Here is an 18,907-nt window from a genome sequence, read left to right as displayed (position 1 = left end):
AGAGAGACGGCTAGCTTGCCGGACTAGCTCAGAGAGAGACGGCTAGCTTGCCGGACTAGCTCAGAGAGAGAGACGGCTAGCTTGCCGGACTAGCTCAGAGAGAGACGGCTAGCTTACCATCAGGAGACCAGTTGTATTAGTAACCATCAGGAGACCAGTTGTAGTAGTAACCATCAGGAGACCAGTTGTAGTAGTAACCATCAGGAGACCAGTTGTAGTAGTAACCATCAGGAGACCAGTTGTATTAGTAGCCATCAGGAGACCAGTTGTAGTAGTAACCATCAGGAGACCAGTTGTAGTAGTAACCATCAGGAGACCAGTTGTAGTAGTAACCATCAGGAGACCAGTTGTATTAGTAACCATCAGGAGACCAGTTGTATTAGTAACCATCAGGAGACCAGTTGTATTAGTAACCATCAGGAGACCAGTTGTTGTAGTAACCATCAGGAGACCAGTTGTAGTAGTAACCATCAGGAGACCAGTTGTAGTAGTAACCATCAGGAGACCAGTTGTAGTAGTAACCATCAGGAGACCAGTTGTATTAGTAACCATCAGGAGACCAGTTGTATTAGTAACCATCAGGAGACCAGTTGTAGTAGTAACCATCAGGAGACCAGTTGTATTAGTAACCATCAGGAGACCAGTTGTAGTAGTAACCATCAGGAGACCAGTTGTAGTAGTAACCATCAGGAGACCAGTTGTAGTAGTAACCATCAGGAGACCAGTTGTAGTAGTAACCATCAGGAGACCAGTTGTAGTAGTAACCATCAGGAGACCAGTTGTAGTAGTAACCATCAGGAGACCAGTTGTAGTAGTAACCATCAGGAGACCAGTTGTAGTAGTAACCATCAGGAGACCAGTTGTAGTAGTAACCATCAGGAGACCAGTTGTAGTAGTAACCATCAGGAGACCAGTTGTAGTAGTAATCATCAGGAGACCAGTTGTAGTAGTAACCATCAGGAGACCAGTTGTAGTAACCATCAGGAGACCAGTTGTATTAGTAGCCATCAGGAGACCAGTTGTAGTAGTAACCATCAGGAGACCAGTTGTAGTAGTAACCATCAGGAGACCAGTTGTAGTAGTAACCCTCAGGAGACCAGTTGTAGTAGTAACCATCAGGAGACCAGTTGTATTAGTAACCATCAGGAGACCAGTTGTAGTAGTAACCATCAGGAGACCAGTTGTATTAGTAACCATCAGGAGACCAGTTGTAGTAGTAACCATCAGGAGACCAGTTGTAGTAGTAACCATCAGGAGACCAGTTGTATTAGTAACCATCAGGAGACCAGTTGTAGTAGTAACCCTCAGGAGACCAGTTGTAGTAGTAACCATCAGGAGACCAGTTGTAGTAGTAACCATCAGGAGACCAGTTGTAGTAGTAACCCTCAAACTGTCCTCTTTCCAACTGAGATTACAGTTAGCCAGGGGTGGAAAAAGTAATCAATTGTAATACTTGAGTAAAAGTAAAGATACCTTCATAGAATTAATAGAAAACATATTAATGCTTTTTTTAAAATTTTACCTTTATTTAACTAGGCAAGTCAGTTAAGAACAAATTCTTATTTTCAATGATGGCCTAGGAACAGTGGGTTAACTGCCTGTTCAGGGGTAGAATGACAGATTTGTACCTTGTCATCTCGGGGGTTTGAACTTGCAAACTTCCGGTTACTAGTCCAACGCTCTAACCACTAGGCTACCCTGCCGCCCCTATACATTAAATTCCTTATATTAAGCAAACCAGACAGCCCGAGTAACAAAATAATTAATAAATAAAGATGGGCACACTCCAACATCATTTACAAACAGCAGTATTTTTATTTAGTGAATCCGCCAGATCAGAGGCAGTAGGCATCACAATGTGTTATGTTGATAGGTGCGTAAATTGGACTATTTTGCTGTCCTGTCTGAGCGTTCTAAATGTAACGAGTACTTTTTAGTGTCAGTATGGGAGTAAAAAGTATATATTTTCTTGAGGAATGTAGTGGAGTTAAAGTAGTGAGAAAAATAAATAGTAAACTGGAGTACAGATGTCCCCGTAACTACTTAAGTACTTTAAAGTATTTTTTACCTAAGTACTTGGACTCACCAGGAGATACAACCTGGATAAATACAGTGTACATAACATACGCTTGGTAATATCTAGTAACGCTGTTGGGTGCCAGAATCATAGGACAGCAAACAGAAAATAATTTGCTGTGTCAGCGACAAAATGTTTGCTGTCTGACTCTTGACTCAACGATGGGAGCTGTAGGCTTTAATTCACTGAGCTAGATAAGACATCTAAAGCAGGAGACAACTCCCACTCTGGTGAAGCTGTAGGCCTTAATTCACTGAGCTAGATAAGACATCTAAAGGAGGAGACAACTCCCACTCTGGTGAAGCTGTAGGCCTTAATTCACTGAGCTAGATAAGACATCTAAAGGAGGAGACAACTCCCACTCTGGTGAAGCTGTAGGCCTTAATTCACTGAGCTAGATAAGACATCTAAAGGAGGAGACAACTCCCACTCTGGTGAAGCTGTAGGCCTTAATTCACTGAGCTAGATAAGACATCTAAAGGAGGAGACAACTCCCACTCTGGTGAAGCTGTAGGCCTTAATTCACTGAGCTAGATAAGACATCTAAAGGAGGAGACAACTCCCACTCTGGTGAAGACTCTGTCAGTCAGAGCACATATCAACATACTGAACAGGTCGAGAATCATCTAGGTATCACATTTAATGCTCCCTGAGGCTTCAATGCACATTATACATAAGGATTATACATTAAACTGTTGTGTCCAAATTATTGGCGTAAACTAAACACTAGACAGTAAAGCAAACTGAGATTTGAACTTATAGCCTGGCCTATCGCATAAACACTGACAATTCAACTAGTTTACTCTATGGTATAAACACTGATAATAAACTAGTTTACCCTGTAGTGTAAATACTGATAATAAACTAGTTTACACTGATGTAAACACTGATAATAAACTAGTTTACCCTATAGTATAAACACTGATAATAAACTAGTTTACCCTATAGTATAAATACTGATAATAAACTAGTTTACCCTATAGTATAAACACTGATAATAAACTAGTTTACCCTATAGTATAAATACTGATAATAAACTAGTTTACCCTATAGTATAAACACTGATAATAAACTAGTTTACCCTATAGTATAAATACTGATAATAAACTAGTTTATAAATACTGATAATAAACTAGTTTACCCTATAGTATAAACACTGATAATAACCTAGTTTACCCTATAGTATAAATACTGATAATAAACTAGTTTACCCTATAGTATAAATACTGATAATAACCTAGTTTACCCTATGGTATAAACACTGATAATAACCTAGTTTACCCTATGGTATAAACACTGATAATAACCTAGTTTACCCTATAGTATAAATACTGATAATAAACTAGTTTACCCTATAGTATAAATACTGATAATAACCTAGTTTAAATAATTGACATTTGATAAAACAGGAAAGCTCTGGTGTCTGTTCATGTTGGTTCCTCGTTACAGAATGTTGAGATAAACAATGTATAGTGTAGAACAGATGTGATCAGGGGATGTGTGTCAGGTTAGCATAGCGAATCGCGTCAGCTCTTTTCATTACATTTCTATCTGTTGTGTTTCAGTGTTTCATCCCACTGAAATAGGGCCTAGTGACTCCTGATCGACATGGTAGATACAGCATCATACCTTCCTTTTATGGACTCATGTTTAACACAAGGTGAAACCGAAGTGTGTTTTCCCCTCTGACTCAGTTGTTCACCCTAATGCAGTGCGTTTGGACGATAGTCATATTTTTCATAGCTTGTGAACTGGAATGACAGAAGGAAGAGGGGGGAGGGGGAAAAGGGATTCCCCCCCCCCACAAACTGGTCGGAGTCGTTTCAGAAACAAGATCAGATTAATAAGGGCAGTTTTTTTTTAGTTCTCTCAAATTCTAATCAACCACACTACTCTGGCTGGCTGAATGACTGCCAAACCGGGCGTGTAGTGTCAGATTCCACCGCAGTTCCCTTCCTTTAACCTGATCCCAGATCTATATGCAGTGTAGCCAACTTCCTGGTCATTGTACATTTACATATCTGTAACCAGGCTACCACCCTACAATACCACACTGCTTGCTCTACTCTAGACTTCTGGCTTACCACAGTTAACCTCTGTTGTGTGTTTTCTGGCTTACCCACAGTGTGGCTAACCTTTAATGTAGACTACTGACTTATCCACACGGTAGGCTAACCAATGTTGGAATGGCTGGGTCAAAGGGGTTTGAATCTGTTAGACTAGTGTGTTGTCTTTTGTTTTTTGTTTTTTTACTATTGGTATGATTTTCAACTGTAAACAGTTCCAGGCTATAGTGACATAGGACAAGCAACACAAGCAGATGGAGTGCTATTGAAAACACATTTCACCATTACTGAGTATGTCGCTTCGCTCTATGTTCTCTATGCCATGATATCTAGGTCTATACTCTCTATGATCTCTAGGTCTATACTCTCTATTATCTCTAGGTCTATACTCGCTATGATCTCTGGGTCTATACTCTCTATTATCTCTAGGTCTATACTCGCTATGATCTCTAGGTCTATACTCTCTATGATCTCTAGGTCTATACTCTCTATTATCTCTAGGTCTATACTCTCTATGATCTCTAGGTCTATACTCTCTATGATCTCTAGGTCTATACTCTCTATTATCTCTAGGTCTATACTCTCTATGATCTCTAGGTCTATACTCTCTGTGATCTCTAGGTCTATACTCTCTATGATCTCTAGGTCTATACTCTCTATGATCTCTAGGTCTATACTCTCTATTATCTCTAGGTCTATACTCTCTATGATCTCTAGGTCTATACTCTCTATGATCTCTAGGTCTATACTCTCTGTGATATCTAGGTCTATACTCGCTATGATATCTAGGTCTATACTCGCTATGATCTCTAGGTCTATACTCTATGATCTAAAGGACACTGAAGGAACACTAACATATTGAGTGCAATTGAAAACACACTTCACTTGGACAGTCCACTTGTCTGTACTCTATTGTATGCAGGACTCACTGATGCTGTTGCCAAACTAGTTATGTATATGACGTGATATTTCATCTCTACTCTCTTCCTGGTCTCTTGTCCTGACACATAAAATGTTTTGACAGTCCTGCTCTTTTTTAAAAAATGGTTTATGAGTTACAGTATATTTCATCTCTTCCCTCTGTCTTTTGGCCGGTGTTGGACAAATATTGAAATGACAGATATACATAATAAAAACAAGTCATGTCAGCCATTGTGTGAATATAAGTACACCGATGAGAATGTAGGCAGTGTGCACTAAATTGTGAAGAATACAAAATGATACTGAACTTATAAGGCTTCCTTCACTGATCTTCATCCAGACTTATGAGTCCATCTGTAAGTGATGATGATGTGCATCGTTTATATACTAAAAACCAATAAGGTACAGACAGGCTGTGTGTTTTCTGATAGGGTTTCACTGATAGGGCTTCTACTGCTGGTTTTCCTTCAGGTTCATAGCCAGTCCATGTGCCTTCCTCTTGCATATCCACGCTGCCTCAGTCCACTGGCGAGCCACACCCAACCCTGTCCTGGAGAAGGTGTTCACATCCATCACAAAGGTACACACACACACACACGCAGAATCAATGTTGTTTCAACTTTATTTTATTTTATTTGAAAAAAATGTCATCAACGTCAACTGTTGTTGTGAGGTGGAATGTCAGCCACAGGAATAAGTTACTATGGTAACCAAACCTTGTGTAAAATATGTTGAAGAATTTAACTTTAAAACAACGTCAGATGTCAAATGTTATATACACTATCAGAAAAAAAGCACTAGGCTGGGCAGCTGAGTTGATCTGTCTACAGCACCTCCTACTGGAGAGTTGATCTGTCTACAGCACCTCCTACTGGAGAGTTGATCTGTCTACAGCACCTCCTACTGATCTATCTACAGCACCTCCTACTGGAGAGTTACAGCACCTACTCTGATCCGTACAGCACCTCCTACTGGAGAGTTGATCCATCCAGCACCTCCTACTGGAGAGTTGACAGCACCTCCTACTGGAGAGTTGATCTACCTACAGCACCTCCTACTGGAGAGTTGCTCCATCTACAGCACCTCCTACTGGAGAGTTGATCTGTCTACAGCACCTCCTACTGGAGAGTTGATCTGTCTACAGCACCTCCTACTGGAGAGTTGATCTGTCTACAGCACCTCCTACTGGAGAGTACAGCACAGCACCTCCTACTGGAGATCTGTCTACAGCACCTCCTACTGGAGAGTTGATCCATCTACAGCACCTCCTACTGGAGAGTTGATCTGTCTACAGCACCTCCTACTGGAGAGTTGATCTGTCTACAGCACCTCCTACTGGAGAGTTGATCTATCTACAGCACCTCCTACTGGAGAGTTGATCTATCTACAGCACCTACTACTGGAGAGTTGATCCGTCTACAGCACCTCCTACTGGAGAGTTGATCCATCTACAGCACCTCCTACTGGAGAGTTGATCTATCGACAGCACCTCCTACTGGAGAGTTGATCTACCTACAGCACCTCCTACTGGAGAGTTGCTCCATCTACAGCACCTCCTACTGGAGAGTTGATCCATCTACAGCACCTCCTACTGGAGAGTTGATCTGTCTACAGCACCTCCTACTGGAGAGTTGATCTGTCTACAGCACCTCCTACTGGAGAGTTGATCTATCTACAGCACCTCCTACTGGAGAGTTGATCTGTCTACAGCACCTCCTACTGGAGAGTTGATCTGTCTACAGCACCTCCTACTGGAGAGTTGATCCGTCTACAGCACCTCCTACTGGAGAGTTGATCCGTCTACAGCACCTCCTACTGGAGAGTTGATCTACAGCACCTCCTACTGGAGAGTTGATCTGTCTACAGCACCTCCTACTGGAGAGTTGATCTGTCTACAGCACAGCACCTCCTACTGGAGAGTTGATCTGTCTACAGCACCTCCTACTGGAGAGTTGATCTGTCTACAGCACCTCCTACTGGAGAGTTGATCTGTCTACAGCACCTCCTATTGGAGAGTTGATCTATCTACAGCACCTCCTACTGGAGAGTTGATCCGTCTACAGCACCTCCTACTGGAGAGTTGATCCGTCTACAGCACCTCCTACTGGAGAGTTGATCCGTCTACAGCACCTCCTACTGGAGAGTTGCTCCGTCTACAGCACCTCCTACTGGAGAGTTGATCTATCTACAGCACCTCCTACTGGAGAGTTGATCTACCTACAGCACCTCCTACTGGAGAGTTGATCTGTCTACAGCTCCCCTTTAGTCTCCCATCCAGGGTTTTAAGCCAGCCCAGCTTAGCTCACTGACTACCAATGTGCTGTCATGAGAATGATTGTTGAGAAATATCAAAACAAAATAGATTCACTGTTGTTATCGAAGTCATTCCAAAGGGTAGGTTTAACAGAGCAAATTAAATGCGACCATACTTTATGCGCCCAGGCTGTACACACTTCATCAGTCTCTCATTCACAATTTGATAATGCCTCTAATTTCACGGCGGCGACGGAATCCCCTTTGTGTCCGTAATGCACCGTAATGCACCCTGAAAAGAATCCATCCCCTTTGTTTCCGTAATGCACCGCAATGCACCGTAATGCACCCTGAAAAGAATCCATCGCCTTTGTGTCCGTAATGCACCGTAATGCACCGCAATGCACCCTGAAAAGAATCCATCCCCTTTGTGTCCGTAATGCACCATAATGCACCGTAATGCACCGCAATGCACCGTAATGCACCCTGAAAAGAATCCATCCCCTTTGTAGCCGTAATGCACCGTAATGCACCGCAATGCACCGTAATGCACCGCAATGCACCGTAAATGCACCCTGAAAAGAATCCATCCCCTTTGTGGCCCGTAGTCCTGCGTTGTGCCCTTCTCTCGAGTCTCGCTGTGCAATCCGAAGCATCTCTCAGTCACACGGCTCTCTGTCACGTGACCGGGTCTTTCTCACAGGCTACATACATGTGAAGACAGACACATCCAAATCCAAAGTGCATATTAAAGATGTTGGAAGAACGTTTCCTTATCGCCAGCCAATAAGGCTTAACGAAGGAGCAAAAGCATTAGCCGATGTCAATCTACTATCCCCCATAGTACAAAGTTGACCAATTCTAATCTGTGTGAGAAATAAATATCTGGGACATGCGATAGATCCCAGATGAATACAAACACTAACATCAATTTTTTTTTTTTATGCAATATGGTTGATGCAACAGACCAGAACGTTTAGCTTAAAATGTTGATGAACTATTAGGCTATTTCTTCACATTATAAGCGCAGCAATGCGAACACAGCAGTAGGTTATAAGCATGAATGTTCCATTAGTGGAAAACACCATTATCAAAAGAGACAGCAAATACAATTATACATGTCATGTTTTTATTATAAAGGTGCATTTTATGGTCAAAATGATCTTCCCCAAACATGAAACTCACATGCTGCTTATATATACTAGTTAGGCTCTACACCCCTTATATATACCAGTTAGGCTCTACACCCCTTATATATACCAGTTAGGCTCTACACCCCTTGTTTATACTAGTTAGGCTCTACACCCCTTGTTTATACTAGTTAGGCTCTACACCCCTTATATATACTAGTTAGGCTCTACACCCCTTGTTAATACCAGTTAGGCTCTACACCCCTTGTTAATACCAGTTAGGCTCTACACCCCTTGTTAATACTAGTTAGGCTCTACACCCCTTGTAAATACCAGTTAGGCTCTACACCCCTTGTTTATACTAGTTAGGCTCTACACCCCTTATATATACCAGTTAGGCTCTACACCCCTTATATATACTAGTTAGGCTCTACACCCCTTATATATACCAGTTAGGCTCTACACCCCTTGTTAATACCAGTTAGGCTCTACACACCCCTTGTAAAGTGGATTAATGTGCTTCATTTGAATAAGTTATTTAGCCACTTTAGTTATGATACAAACCTTATCAAACCTTACAAACCTTATATATATATATATTGAGGCTTATTGGCTAGCCTACGTGAGGTGTGTGACTATAATTAGAAAAAAGCAACAAAATAAGCATTGTTTCTTACACTGGGCCTCATTCACAAGTGATAATATATCATTGATAGGCTAATAGTGTCAGCCATCAGACTATTCTTGATTTAATCTTCTCTTTACATATACTAAATAATATAAGTGGGACATTTGTTTTGCACCTGTATCGAAACAGGGTCAGGGGAAAAAAATACATGTCACCGATACACTTAAATAGCGAATGGAGGACACTTTTCCCCTGGTTCATTTTCATGACAGCCAAGTAGGAAAGATTAGCAATGTGCTTAATATTAGAAAAGTTGATGAATAAATATAGCAGGCCTAGCCTATAGAAAGCTGATGGGATCCTCCTCTTTTTAATAGAGGCCATCACTCTGTTTTCTTGTATGATTGCCTAGCCAATAGAAATGTTGAGCAACATGAGCTCATGGGATCTCATGAAGTGATTGATTAGATTTTCGATCACATTAGCATTGATGTCAGAGTGATTAGAGGGAGAATAGAGTGCTGAGTACCAGGCAGTTAGGAAGTTTGGTAGACTACTAATGACCATCAGCAGCATCAGAGCTTGGAGAAGCCTAATTACCGTGACTAAAACGGTCACGTGGAATTTAACTGTCTTCATGACTCGACACCGCTGGCGTGTGGCGGTAATACGGTCACCATAGCAACCCTAGGAGTGAAGGTAATACGGTCACCATAGCAACCCTAGGAGTGAAGGTAATACGGTCACCGTAGCAACCCTAGGAGTGGCGGTAATACGGTCACCGTAACAGCCCTAGTCTCACGCAAATATTACCCAATTATCCACGTTGAAATGAACGTAGTGTGTCCCGTGGGAAGTTAAGGAAGGTGTTTACAGTGTTTGCATCCATCAAAGGTACGCAACGCTAGCTCGCTGCCACACACACCCAAATAATAAACTAGTTTGTTGCACGCGCACACACACACACACACACACACACACATTAGCTGCCAGGAAAATATCAATGGCAGTAAGCTAGCTCCCAGAAAGAAGCCATTTCTGTCTGTCTGCTTTCCTCCTCAGTCCTCACACCGGTCTTACGCAATACTAATAATATAATAATAATATGAATGGTTCATTTGTTTCTTCTTTCTTCCCATCATACTTTCATTTCTCTCTCTGTAACTTTCCCAGGTGGGAGTTATGTCATTGTTGTAAAACTTGGGAATTTGGGGGAAAATTACCAGAATTCTTCGACCCTCGATGTGCCCTCTCTTGGTTCTTACTTGTGAGCTGTGAAAAATAATTTTGTCTTGAAGGACAGTATACAGTCAATCAATCAGTCTCTCCCTTAGAAAACATTTCGACTTACTGTCAGCTTTCTCCTAATGGCCCATTCCCACGCACTTGTTCTGTTTTACACAATACTCAACCACCTGACATTCTTCATCCGTTCCTTCCTCCTACTCTCACTCGTGATGTCATCAAATAGGTCATCTGAGGTGATGTATAGTAATGTATGTATGAGCGGGCCAGGACTGCCTGTCATCTGAGGTGATGTATAGTACTGTATGTATGAGCGGGCCAGGACTGCCTGTCATCTGAGGTGATGTATAGTAATGTATGTATGAGCGGGCCAGGACTGCCTGTCATCTGAGGTGATGTATAGTACTGTATGTATGAGCGGGCCAGGACTGCCTGTCATCTGAGGTGATGTATAGTAATGTATGTATGAGCGGGCCAGGACTGCCTGTCATCTGAGGTGATGTATAGTAATGTATGTATGAGCGGGCCAGGACTGCCTGTCATCTGAGGTGATGTATAGTAATGTATGTATGAGCGGGCCAGGACTGCCTGTCATCTGAGGTGATGTATAGTAATGTATGTATGAGCGGGCCAGGACTGCCTGTCATCTGAGGTGATGTATAGTACTGTATGTATGAGCGGGCCAGGACTGCCTGTCATCTGAGGTGATGTATAGTAATGTATGTATGAGCGGGCCAGGACTGCCTGTCATCTGAGGTGATGTATAGTAATGTATGTATGAGCGGGCCAGGACTGCCTGTCATCTGAGGTGATGTATAGTAATGTATGTATGAGCGGGCCAGGACTGCCTGTCATCTGAGGTGATGTATAGTAATGTATGTATGAGCGGGCCAGGACTGCCTGTCATCTGAGGTGATGTATAGTAATGTATGTATGAGCGGGCCAGGACTGCCTGTCATCTGAGGTGATGTATAGTACTGTATGTATGAGCGGGCCAGGACTGCCTGTCATCTGAGGTGATGTATAGTACTGTATGTATGAGCGGGCCAGGACTGCCTGTCATCTGAGGTGATGTATAGTAATGTATGTATGAGCGGGCCAGGACTGCCTGTCATCTGAGGTGATGTATAGTAATGTATGTATGAGCGGGCCAGGACTGCCTGTCATCTGAGGTGATGTATAGTACTGTATGTATGAGCGGGCCAGGACTGCCTGTCATCTGAGGTGATGTGATAGTAATGTATGTATGAGCGGGCCAGGACTGCCTGTCATCTGAGGTGATGTCAGTACTGTATGTATGAGCGGGCCAGGACTGCCTGTCATCTGAGGTGATGTATAGTAATGTATGTATGAGCGGGCCAGGACTGCCTGTCATCTGAGGTGATGTATAGTACTGTATGTATGAGCGGGCCAGGACTGCCTGTCATCTGAGGTGATGTTAGTACTGTATGTATGAGCGGGCCAGGACTGCCTGTCATCTGAGGTGATGTCTTGTGATGTATAGTAATGTATGTATGAGCGGGCCAGGACTGCCTGTCATCTGAGGTGATGTATAGTACTGATGTTGAGCGGGCCAGGACTGCCTGTCATCTGAGGTGATGTATAGTAATGTATGTATGAGCGGGCCAGGACTGCCTGTCATCTGAGGTGATGTTGATGTATAGTACTGTATGAGCGGGCCAGGACTGCCTGTCATCTGAGGTGATGTATAGTACTGTATGTAGGACTGCCTGTCATCTGAGGTGATGTATAGTAATGTATGTATGAGCGGGCCAGGACTGCCTGTCATCTGAGGTGATGTATTACTGTATGTATGAGCGGGCCAGGACTGCCTGTCATCTGAGGTGATGTATAGTAATGTATGTATGAGCGGGCCAGGACTGCCTGTCATCTGAGGTGATGTGATGTAATGTATGTGATGTTTGAGCGGGCCAGGACTGCCTGTCATCTGAGGTGATGTATGTAATGTATGTATGAGCGGGCCAGGACTGCCTGTCATCTGAGGTGATGTTTAATGTATGTAAGCGGGCCAGGACTGCCTGTCATCTGAGGTGATGTATAGTAATGTATGTACTGGGCCAGGACTGCCTGTCATCTGAGGTGATGTATAGTAATGTATGTATGAGCGGGCCAGGACTGCCTGTCATCTGAGGTGATGTTTAGTAATGTATGTAGCGGGCCAGGACTGCCTGTCATCTGAGGTGATGTATAGTAATGTATGTATGAGCGGGCCAGGACTGCCTGTCATCTGAGGTGATGTATAGTAATGTATGTATGAGCGGGCCAGGACTGCCTGTCATCTGAGGTGATTTATAGTAATGTATGTATGAGTACTGTAAGCCAGGACTGCCTGTCATCTGAGGTGATGTTTGGTACTGTAAGCCAGGACTGCCTGTCATCTGAGGTGATGTTTGGTACTGTAAGCCAGGACTGCCTGTCATCTGAGGTGATGTTTGGTACTGTAAGCCAGGACTGCCTGTCATCTGAGGTGATGTTTGGTACTGTAAGCCAGGACTGCCTGTCATCTGAGGTGATGTTTGGTACTGTAAGCCAGGACTGCCTGTCATCTGAGGTGATGTTTGGTACTGTAAGCCAGGACTGCCTGTCATCTGAGGTGATGTTTGGTACTGTAAGCCAGGACTGCCTGTCATCTGAGGTGATGTTTGGTACTGTAAGCCAGGACTGCCTGTCATCTGAGGTGATGTTTGGTACTGTAAGCCAGGACTGCCTGTCATCTGAGGTGATGTTTGGTACTGTAAGCCAGGACTGCCTGTCATCTGAGGTGATGTTTGGTACTGTAAGCCAGGACTGCCTGTCATCTGAGGTGATGTTTGGTACTGTAAGCCAGGACTGCCTGTCATCTGAGGTGATGTTTGGTACTGTAAGCCAGGACTGCCTGTCATCTGAGGTGATGTTTGGTACTGTAAGCCAGGACTGCCTGTCATCTGAGGTGATGTTTGGTACTGTAAGCCAGGACTGCCTGTCATCTGAGGTGATGTTTGGTACTGTAAGCCAGGACTGCCTGTCATCTGAGGTGATGTTTGGTACTGTAAGCCAGGACTGCCTGTCATCTGAGGTGATGTTTGGTACTGTAAGCCAGGACTGCCTGTCATCTGAGGTGATGTTTGGTACTGTAAGCCAGGACTGCCTGTCATCTGAGGTGATGTTTGGTACTGTAAGCCAGGACTGCCTGTCATCTGAGGTGGTGATGTTTGGTCACTGTAAGCCAGGACTGCCTGTCATCTGAGGTGATGTTTGGTACTGTAAGCCAGGACTGCCTGTCATCTGAGGTGATGTTTGGTACTGTAAGCCAGGACTGCCTGTCATCTGAGGTGATGTTTGGTACTGTAAGCCAGGACTGCCTGTCATCTGAGGTGATGTTTGGTACTGTAAGCCAGGACTGCCTGTCATCTGAGGTGATGTTTGGTACTGTAAGCCAGGACTGCCTGTCATCTGAGGTGATGTTTGGTACTGTAAGCCAGGACTGCCTGTCATCTGAGGTGATGTTTGGTACTGTAAGCCAGGACTGCCTGTCATCTGAGGTGATTTATAGTAATGTATGTATGAGCGGGCCAGGACTGCCTGTCATCTGAGGTGATGTTTGGTACTGTAAGCCAGGACTGCCTGTATGTTGCAAAGCAAATTTCCCTATATTTCCCTCATTTATTAATTCATTCATAGTTTCTTCCTCATACTCTTTAATTTCTGACTTCTCTCCCTCTCTAGTACCCCTCTCTCTAATACCTCCCTCTCTCTCTCTCCCTCTCTCTCTCTCTCTCTCTCCCCTAATAGCTCCCTCTCTCTAATACCTCACTTACACTCTCTCTCTAATACCTCACTTACCCCCCCCTCTCTCTCTCTCTCTGTCTCTCTCTCTCTCTGTCTCTGTCTCTCTCTCTCTCTCTCTCTCTAATACCTCTCTCTCAAATACCTCTCTCTCTCTCTCTCTCTCTGTCTCTCTCTCTAATATCTCTCTCTCTCCCCCTAATAGCTTCCTCTCTCTAATACCTCACTTACCCTCTCTCTCTCTAATACCCCTCTCTCCCTGTCTCTCTCTCCCTAATACCTCCCTCTCTGTCTCCCGTAGTGCCCAGACTCGCGACGCCTGGATGGGTTATCTAAGCAGCTGGACTGGGATGTGAGGAAGATCCAGAGATGGTTCAGACACAGACGCAACCAGGACAAACCCAGCGTACTCACCAAGTTCTGTGAGAGCATGTAGGTTATCAAACCCAGAACATGTAGGTTATCAAACCCAGAACATGTAGGTTATTAAACCCAGGACAGAACATGTAGGTTATCAAACCCAGGACAGAACATGTAGGTTATTAAACCCAGGACAGAACATGTAGGTTATCAAACCCAGAACAGAACATGTAGGTTATTAAACCCAGGACAGAACATGTAGGTTATTAAACCCAGTACAGAACATGTAGGTTATTAAACCCAGGACAGAACATGTAGGTTATTAAACCCAGGACAGAACATGTAGGTTATCAAACCCAGTACAGAACATGTAGGTTATCAAACCCAGTACAGAACATGTAGGTTATTAAACCCAGGACAGAACATGTAGGTTATCAAACCCAGTACAGAACATGTAGGTTATCAAACCCAGTACAGAACATGTAGGTTATTAAACCCAGGACAGAACATGTAGGTTATCAAACCCAGGACAGAACATGTAGGTTATCAAACCCAGGACAGAACATGTAGGTTATCAAACCCAGTACAGAACATGTAGGTTATCAAACCCAGTACAGAACATGTAGGTTATCAAACCCAGGACAGAACATGTAGGTTATCAAACCCAGTACAGAACATGTAGGTTATCAAACCCAGGACAGAACATGTAGGTTATCAAACCCAGGACAGAACATGTAGGTTATTAAACCCAGGACAGAACATGTAGGTTATCAAACCCAGTACAGAACATGTAGGTTATTAAACCCAGGACAGAACATGCCCTTGACCTCTGTGAGATTGTGCACACATTGGTTTGTTTGTGTGTGTGTGTGTGTGTGTGTGTGTGTGTGTGTAGTGTGATATGCTCTGATTTGTGCTCCTGTCATTAGTCCTAGCTTGGTTACATCACAGTCTACATGGTTGATCAGGGTCTATAATAGTGCATCGAAGGTGAGAGACTGACACACCCATTATTTTGCCAGACACTTTTCCCCAGGTGTCTGACCACACCTCTGTCATCTATTTTCAGGTGGAGGCTTATATTTTATCTGTTCATGTTTACCTATGGGATCTGCTTTCTGTGGAAGGTGAGATATTCTGGTGCCTGTGTGTGTGTGTGTATTCACATGATTGCCTAGCGCTGAATTGAGACTGATTGTTGTTGGTCTTTGTTTACAGTGCCCATGGATGTGGGATACACACCACTGCTGGTACAACTACCCCTACCAGGTGACGTTAACCAGCCTCTTTATTTGGTTGGATGTATTTTGGAATTACAAAGAGTACTTTTTTTTTCTTTTTTTCTGGCAAGAAATACCGCTAAGGGCCTAGTGGTTAGAGTGTAGAGGCGGCAGGGTAGCCTAGTGGTTAGAGTGTAGAGGCGGCAGGGTAGCCTAGTGGTTAGAGTGTAGAGGTGGCAGGTAGCCTAGTGGTTAGAGTGTAGAGGCGGCAGGGTAGCCTAGTGCAGGGTAGCCTAGTGGTTAGAGTGTAGAGGCAGGTAGCATAGTGGTTAGAGGTAGAGGCAGGGTAGCCTAGTGGTTAGAGTGTAGAGGCGGCAGGGTAGCCTAGTGGTTAGAGTGTAGAGGCGGCAGGGTAGCCTAGTGGTTAGAGTGTAGAGGCGGCAGGGTAGCCTAGTGGTTAGAGTGTAGAGGCGGCAGGGTAGCCTAGTGGTTAGAGTGGTTAGAGGCGGCAGGTAGCCTAGTGGTTAGAGTGTAGAGGCGGCAGGGTAGCCTAGTGGTTAGAGTGTAGAGGCAGGGCCAGGGTAGCCTAGTGGTTAGAGTGTAGAGGCGGCAGGGTAGCCTAGTGGTTAGAGTGTAGAGGCGGCAGGGCGGCAGGGTAGCCTAGTGGTTAGAGTGTAGAGGCAGGTAGCCTAGTGGTTAGAGTGTAGAGGCGGCAGGGTAGCCTAGTGGTTAGAGTGTAGAGGCAGGTAGCCTAGTGGTTAGAGTGTAGGGCGGCAGGTAGCCTAGTGGTTAGAGTGTAGAGGCGGCAGGGTAGCCTAGTGGTTAGAGTGTAGAGGCGGCAGGTAGCCTAGTGGTTAGAGTGTAGGGGCGGCAGGTAGCCTAGTGGTTAGAGTGTAGAGGCGGCAGGGTAGCCTAGTGGTTAGTGTAGAGGCAGGTAGCCTAGTGGTTAGAGTGTAGAGGCGGCAGGGTAGCCTAGTGGTTAGAGTGTAGAGGCGGCAGGTAGCCTAGTGGTAGAGGCAGGTAGCCTAGAGTGGTTAGAGTGGTAGTGTAGAGGCGGCAGGGTAGCCTAGTGGTTAGAGTGTAGAGGCGGCAGGTAGCCTAGTGGTTAGAGTGTAGAGGCAGGTAGCCTAGTGGTTAGAGTGTAGAGGCGGCAGGGTAGCCTAGTGGTTAGAGTGTAGAGGCAGGTAGCCTAGTGGTTAGAGTGTAGAGGCGGCAGGGTAGCCTAGTGGTTAGAGTGTAGAGGCGGCAGGTAGCCTAGTGGTTAGAGTGTAGAGGCGGCAGGTAGCCTAGTGGTTAGTGTGTAGGGGCGGCAGGTAGCCTAGTGGTTAGAGTGTAGAGGCGGCAGGTAGCCTAGTGGTTAGAGTGTAGGGCGGCAGGTAGCCTAGTGGTTAGAGTGTAGAGGCGGCAGGTAGCCTAGTGGTTAGAGTGTAGAGGCGGCAGGTAGCCTAGAGTGGTTAGAGTGGTAGAGAGGCGGCAGGTAGACTAGTGGTTAGAGTGTAGAGGCGGCAGGTAGCCTAGTGGTTAGAGTGTAGAGGGGGCAGGTAGCCTAGTGGTTAGAGTGTAGAGGGGGCAGGTAGCCTAGTGGTTAGAGTGTAGAGGCGGCAGGTAGCCTAGTGGTTAGAGTGTAGAGGCGGCAGGTAGCCTAGTGGATAGAGTGTAGAGAGGCGGCAGGTAGCCTAGTGGTTAGAGTGTAGTGGCGGCAGGGTAGCCTAGTGGTTAGAGTGTAGAGGCGGCAGGTAGCCTAGTGGTTAGAGTGTAGAGGCGGCAGGTAGCCTAGTGGATAGAGTGTAGAGGCGGCAGGTAGCCTAGTGGTTAGAGTGTAGAGGCGGCAGGGTAGCCTAGTGGTTAGAGTGTAGAGGCGGCAGGGTAGCCTAGTGGATAGAGTGTTGGGCCAGTCACCCGAAAGGTTGCAAGATCGAATACCCCGAGCTGACAAGGTACAAAATCTGTTGTTCTGCCCCCTGAACAACGCAGTTAACCCACTGTTTCTTAGACCGTCATTGAAGATAAGAATTTGTTCTTAACTGACTTTCCTTGTTAAACAAAAAATATTAGTATGTTACACATTCAGTAATGTCTGTATCCTTATTAAGATAAACCCTTTCTGACCCCTGCAAGTCCTGACCCCAGGCCTGTAAAATCCTATTAACATAAACCCTGTCTGTCTTGGTATCTAACAGGTCCTGACCCCAGGCCTGTAAAACCCTATTAACATAAACCCTGTCTGTCTTGGTCTCTGTTGGTATCTAACAGGTCCTGACTCCAGGCCTGTACCACTACTACGTGACTGAGCTGGGCTTCTACTGGTCTCTCATGTTCTCTCAGTTTACTGACATCAAACGCAAGGTGAGACGCAAGACAGGCAACAGATGCTGTCTGTCTGATGGGAACACACACACACAGTGCTGCTCCTTATATAGGGGGGGGGGACGATATAGATAAGTTACTAACTAACTAAGATATTTCTTTCTGTTGTGATTTACAGAGTCAAGTATAGGAATGTCCTTGACTCCACTGGTTTAGAGCAGTATAGCATGGCTCATTATGAAAGGTCACATGGGTTCTGCTCAGAAATGCTGTTTGTTTCCATGGTTCCCGCACAGGGGACAGGATTTACAGTCATGTGATAGCGGGATAGAATATCCCGGTCCTTAATAGAATTATTGAGATTCCTTCCATGGAGTCGAGGAAATCCGCCTGTGGTTGGATAAATCTTAAGAAAACTAAGTTGGAGTTTGTAAAACCTGAGATGAAGATTGTTTTTTTCAAAGCAGGCCGTTTTTTGGTAAGCTCAAGTATAGACGAATCGGGAAGGAGTTCTAGAAACCAAACAGTCGCTCTCTGTTTCTTAGCCTTATTGAATGATCTCAGTAATTCTTTGCCTTTGATGTGCTCAGGAAGGAAGCAGTCGTTTTCAATTTAACCAGGAAGTGCCAGATACATTTCACTCATATCATCCTGCCTTGGGCAAGAAATTGTATCCATTTTATGGACCAAACATAAATTGCCCCTATGTAGACTGGTAGGGTATGTAAATGCAGCGTCATCATTAGGGCTACATAAACTCGGCAAAAAAAAGAAAGGTCCCTTTTTCAGGACCCTGTCGTTCAAAGATAATTGGTAAAAATCTAAATAACTTCACAGATCTTCATTGTAAAGGGTTTAAACACTGTTTCCCACGCTTGTTCAATGAACCATAAACAACTAATGAACATGCACCT

At 44.6% G+C, this 18,907-nt stretch overlaps 1 protein-coding gene across 5 annotated transcripts in view; it reads left to right on the top strand.

The window, feature by feature from the left end:
- Positions 1-18,907, top strand: part of LOC112222046 (ceramide synthase 5) — a 44,349-nt gene that overhangs the window by 3,504 nt on the left and 21,938 nt on the right. For all 5 annotated transcript variants that reach the window (XR_006084543.1, XR_006084542.1, XR_006084544.1 and 2 more), the window contains exons 2-6: positions 5,536-5,644; positions 14,408-14,538; positions 15,536-15,593; positions 15,685-15,735; positions 17,940-18,032. Coding sequence is in view for 1 of the 5 variants with exons in the window: in XM_042329892.1 (XP_042185826.1) it covers positions 5,536-5,644; positions 14,408-14,538; positions 15,536-15,593; positions 15,685-15,735; positions 17,940-18,032 (442 nt within the window). In the remaining 4 variants the exon portion in view is untranslated. The remainder of the gene's footprint in view (positions 1-5,535; positions 5,645-14,407; positions 14,539-15,535; positions 15,594-15,684; positions 15,736-17,939; positions 18,033-18,907) is intronic.

The sequence above is a fragment of the Oncorhynchus tshawytscha genome, linkage group LG02, assembly GCF_018296145.1.
Source record: "Oncorhynchus tshawytscha isolate Ot180627B linkage group LG02, Otsh_v2.0, whole genome shotgun sequence".
Taxonomy (NCBI): Eukaryota; Metazoa; Chordata; class Actinopteri; order Salmoniformes; family Salmonidae; genus Oncorhynchus; species Oncorhynchus tshawytscha.
This window is presented reverse-complemented; position numbering and strand designations above follow the sequence as displayed.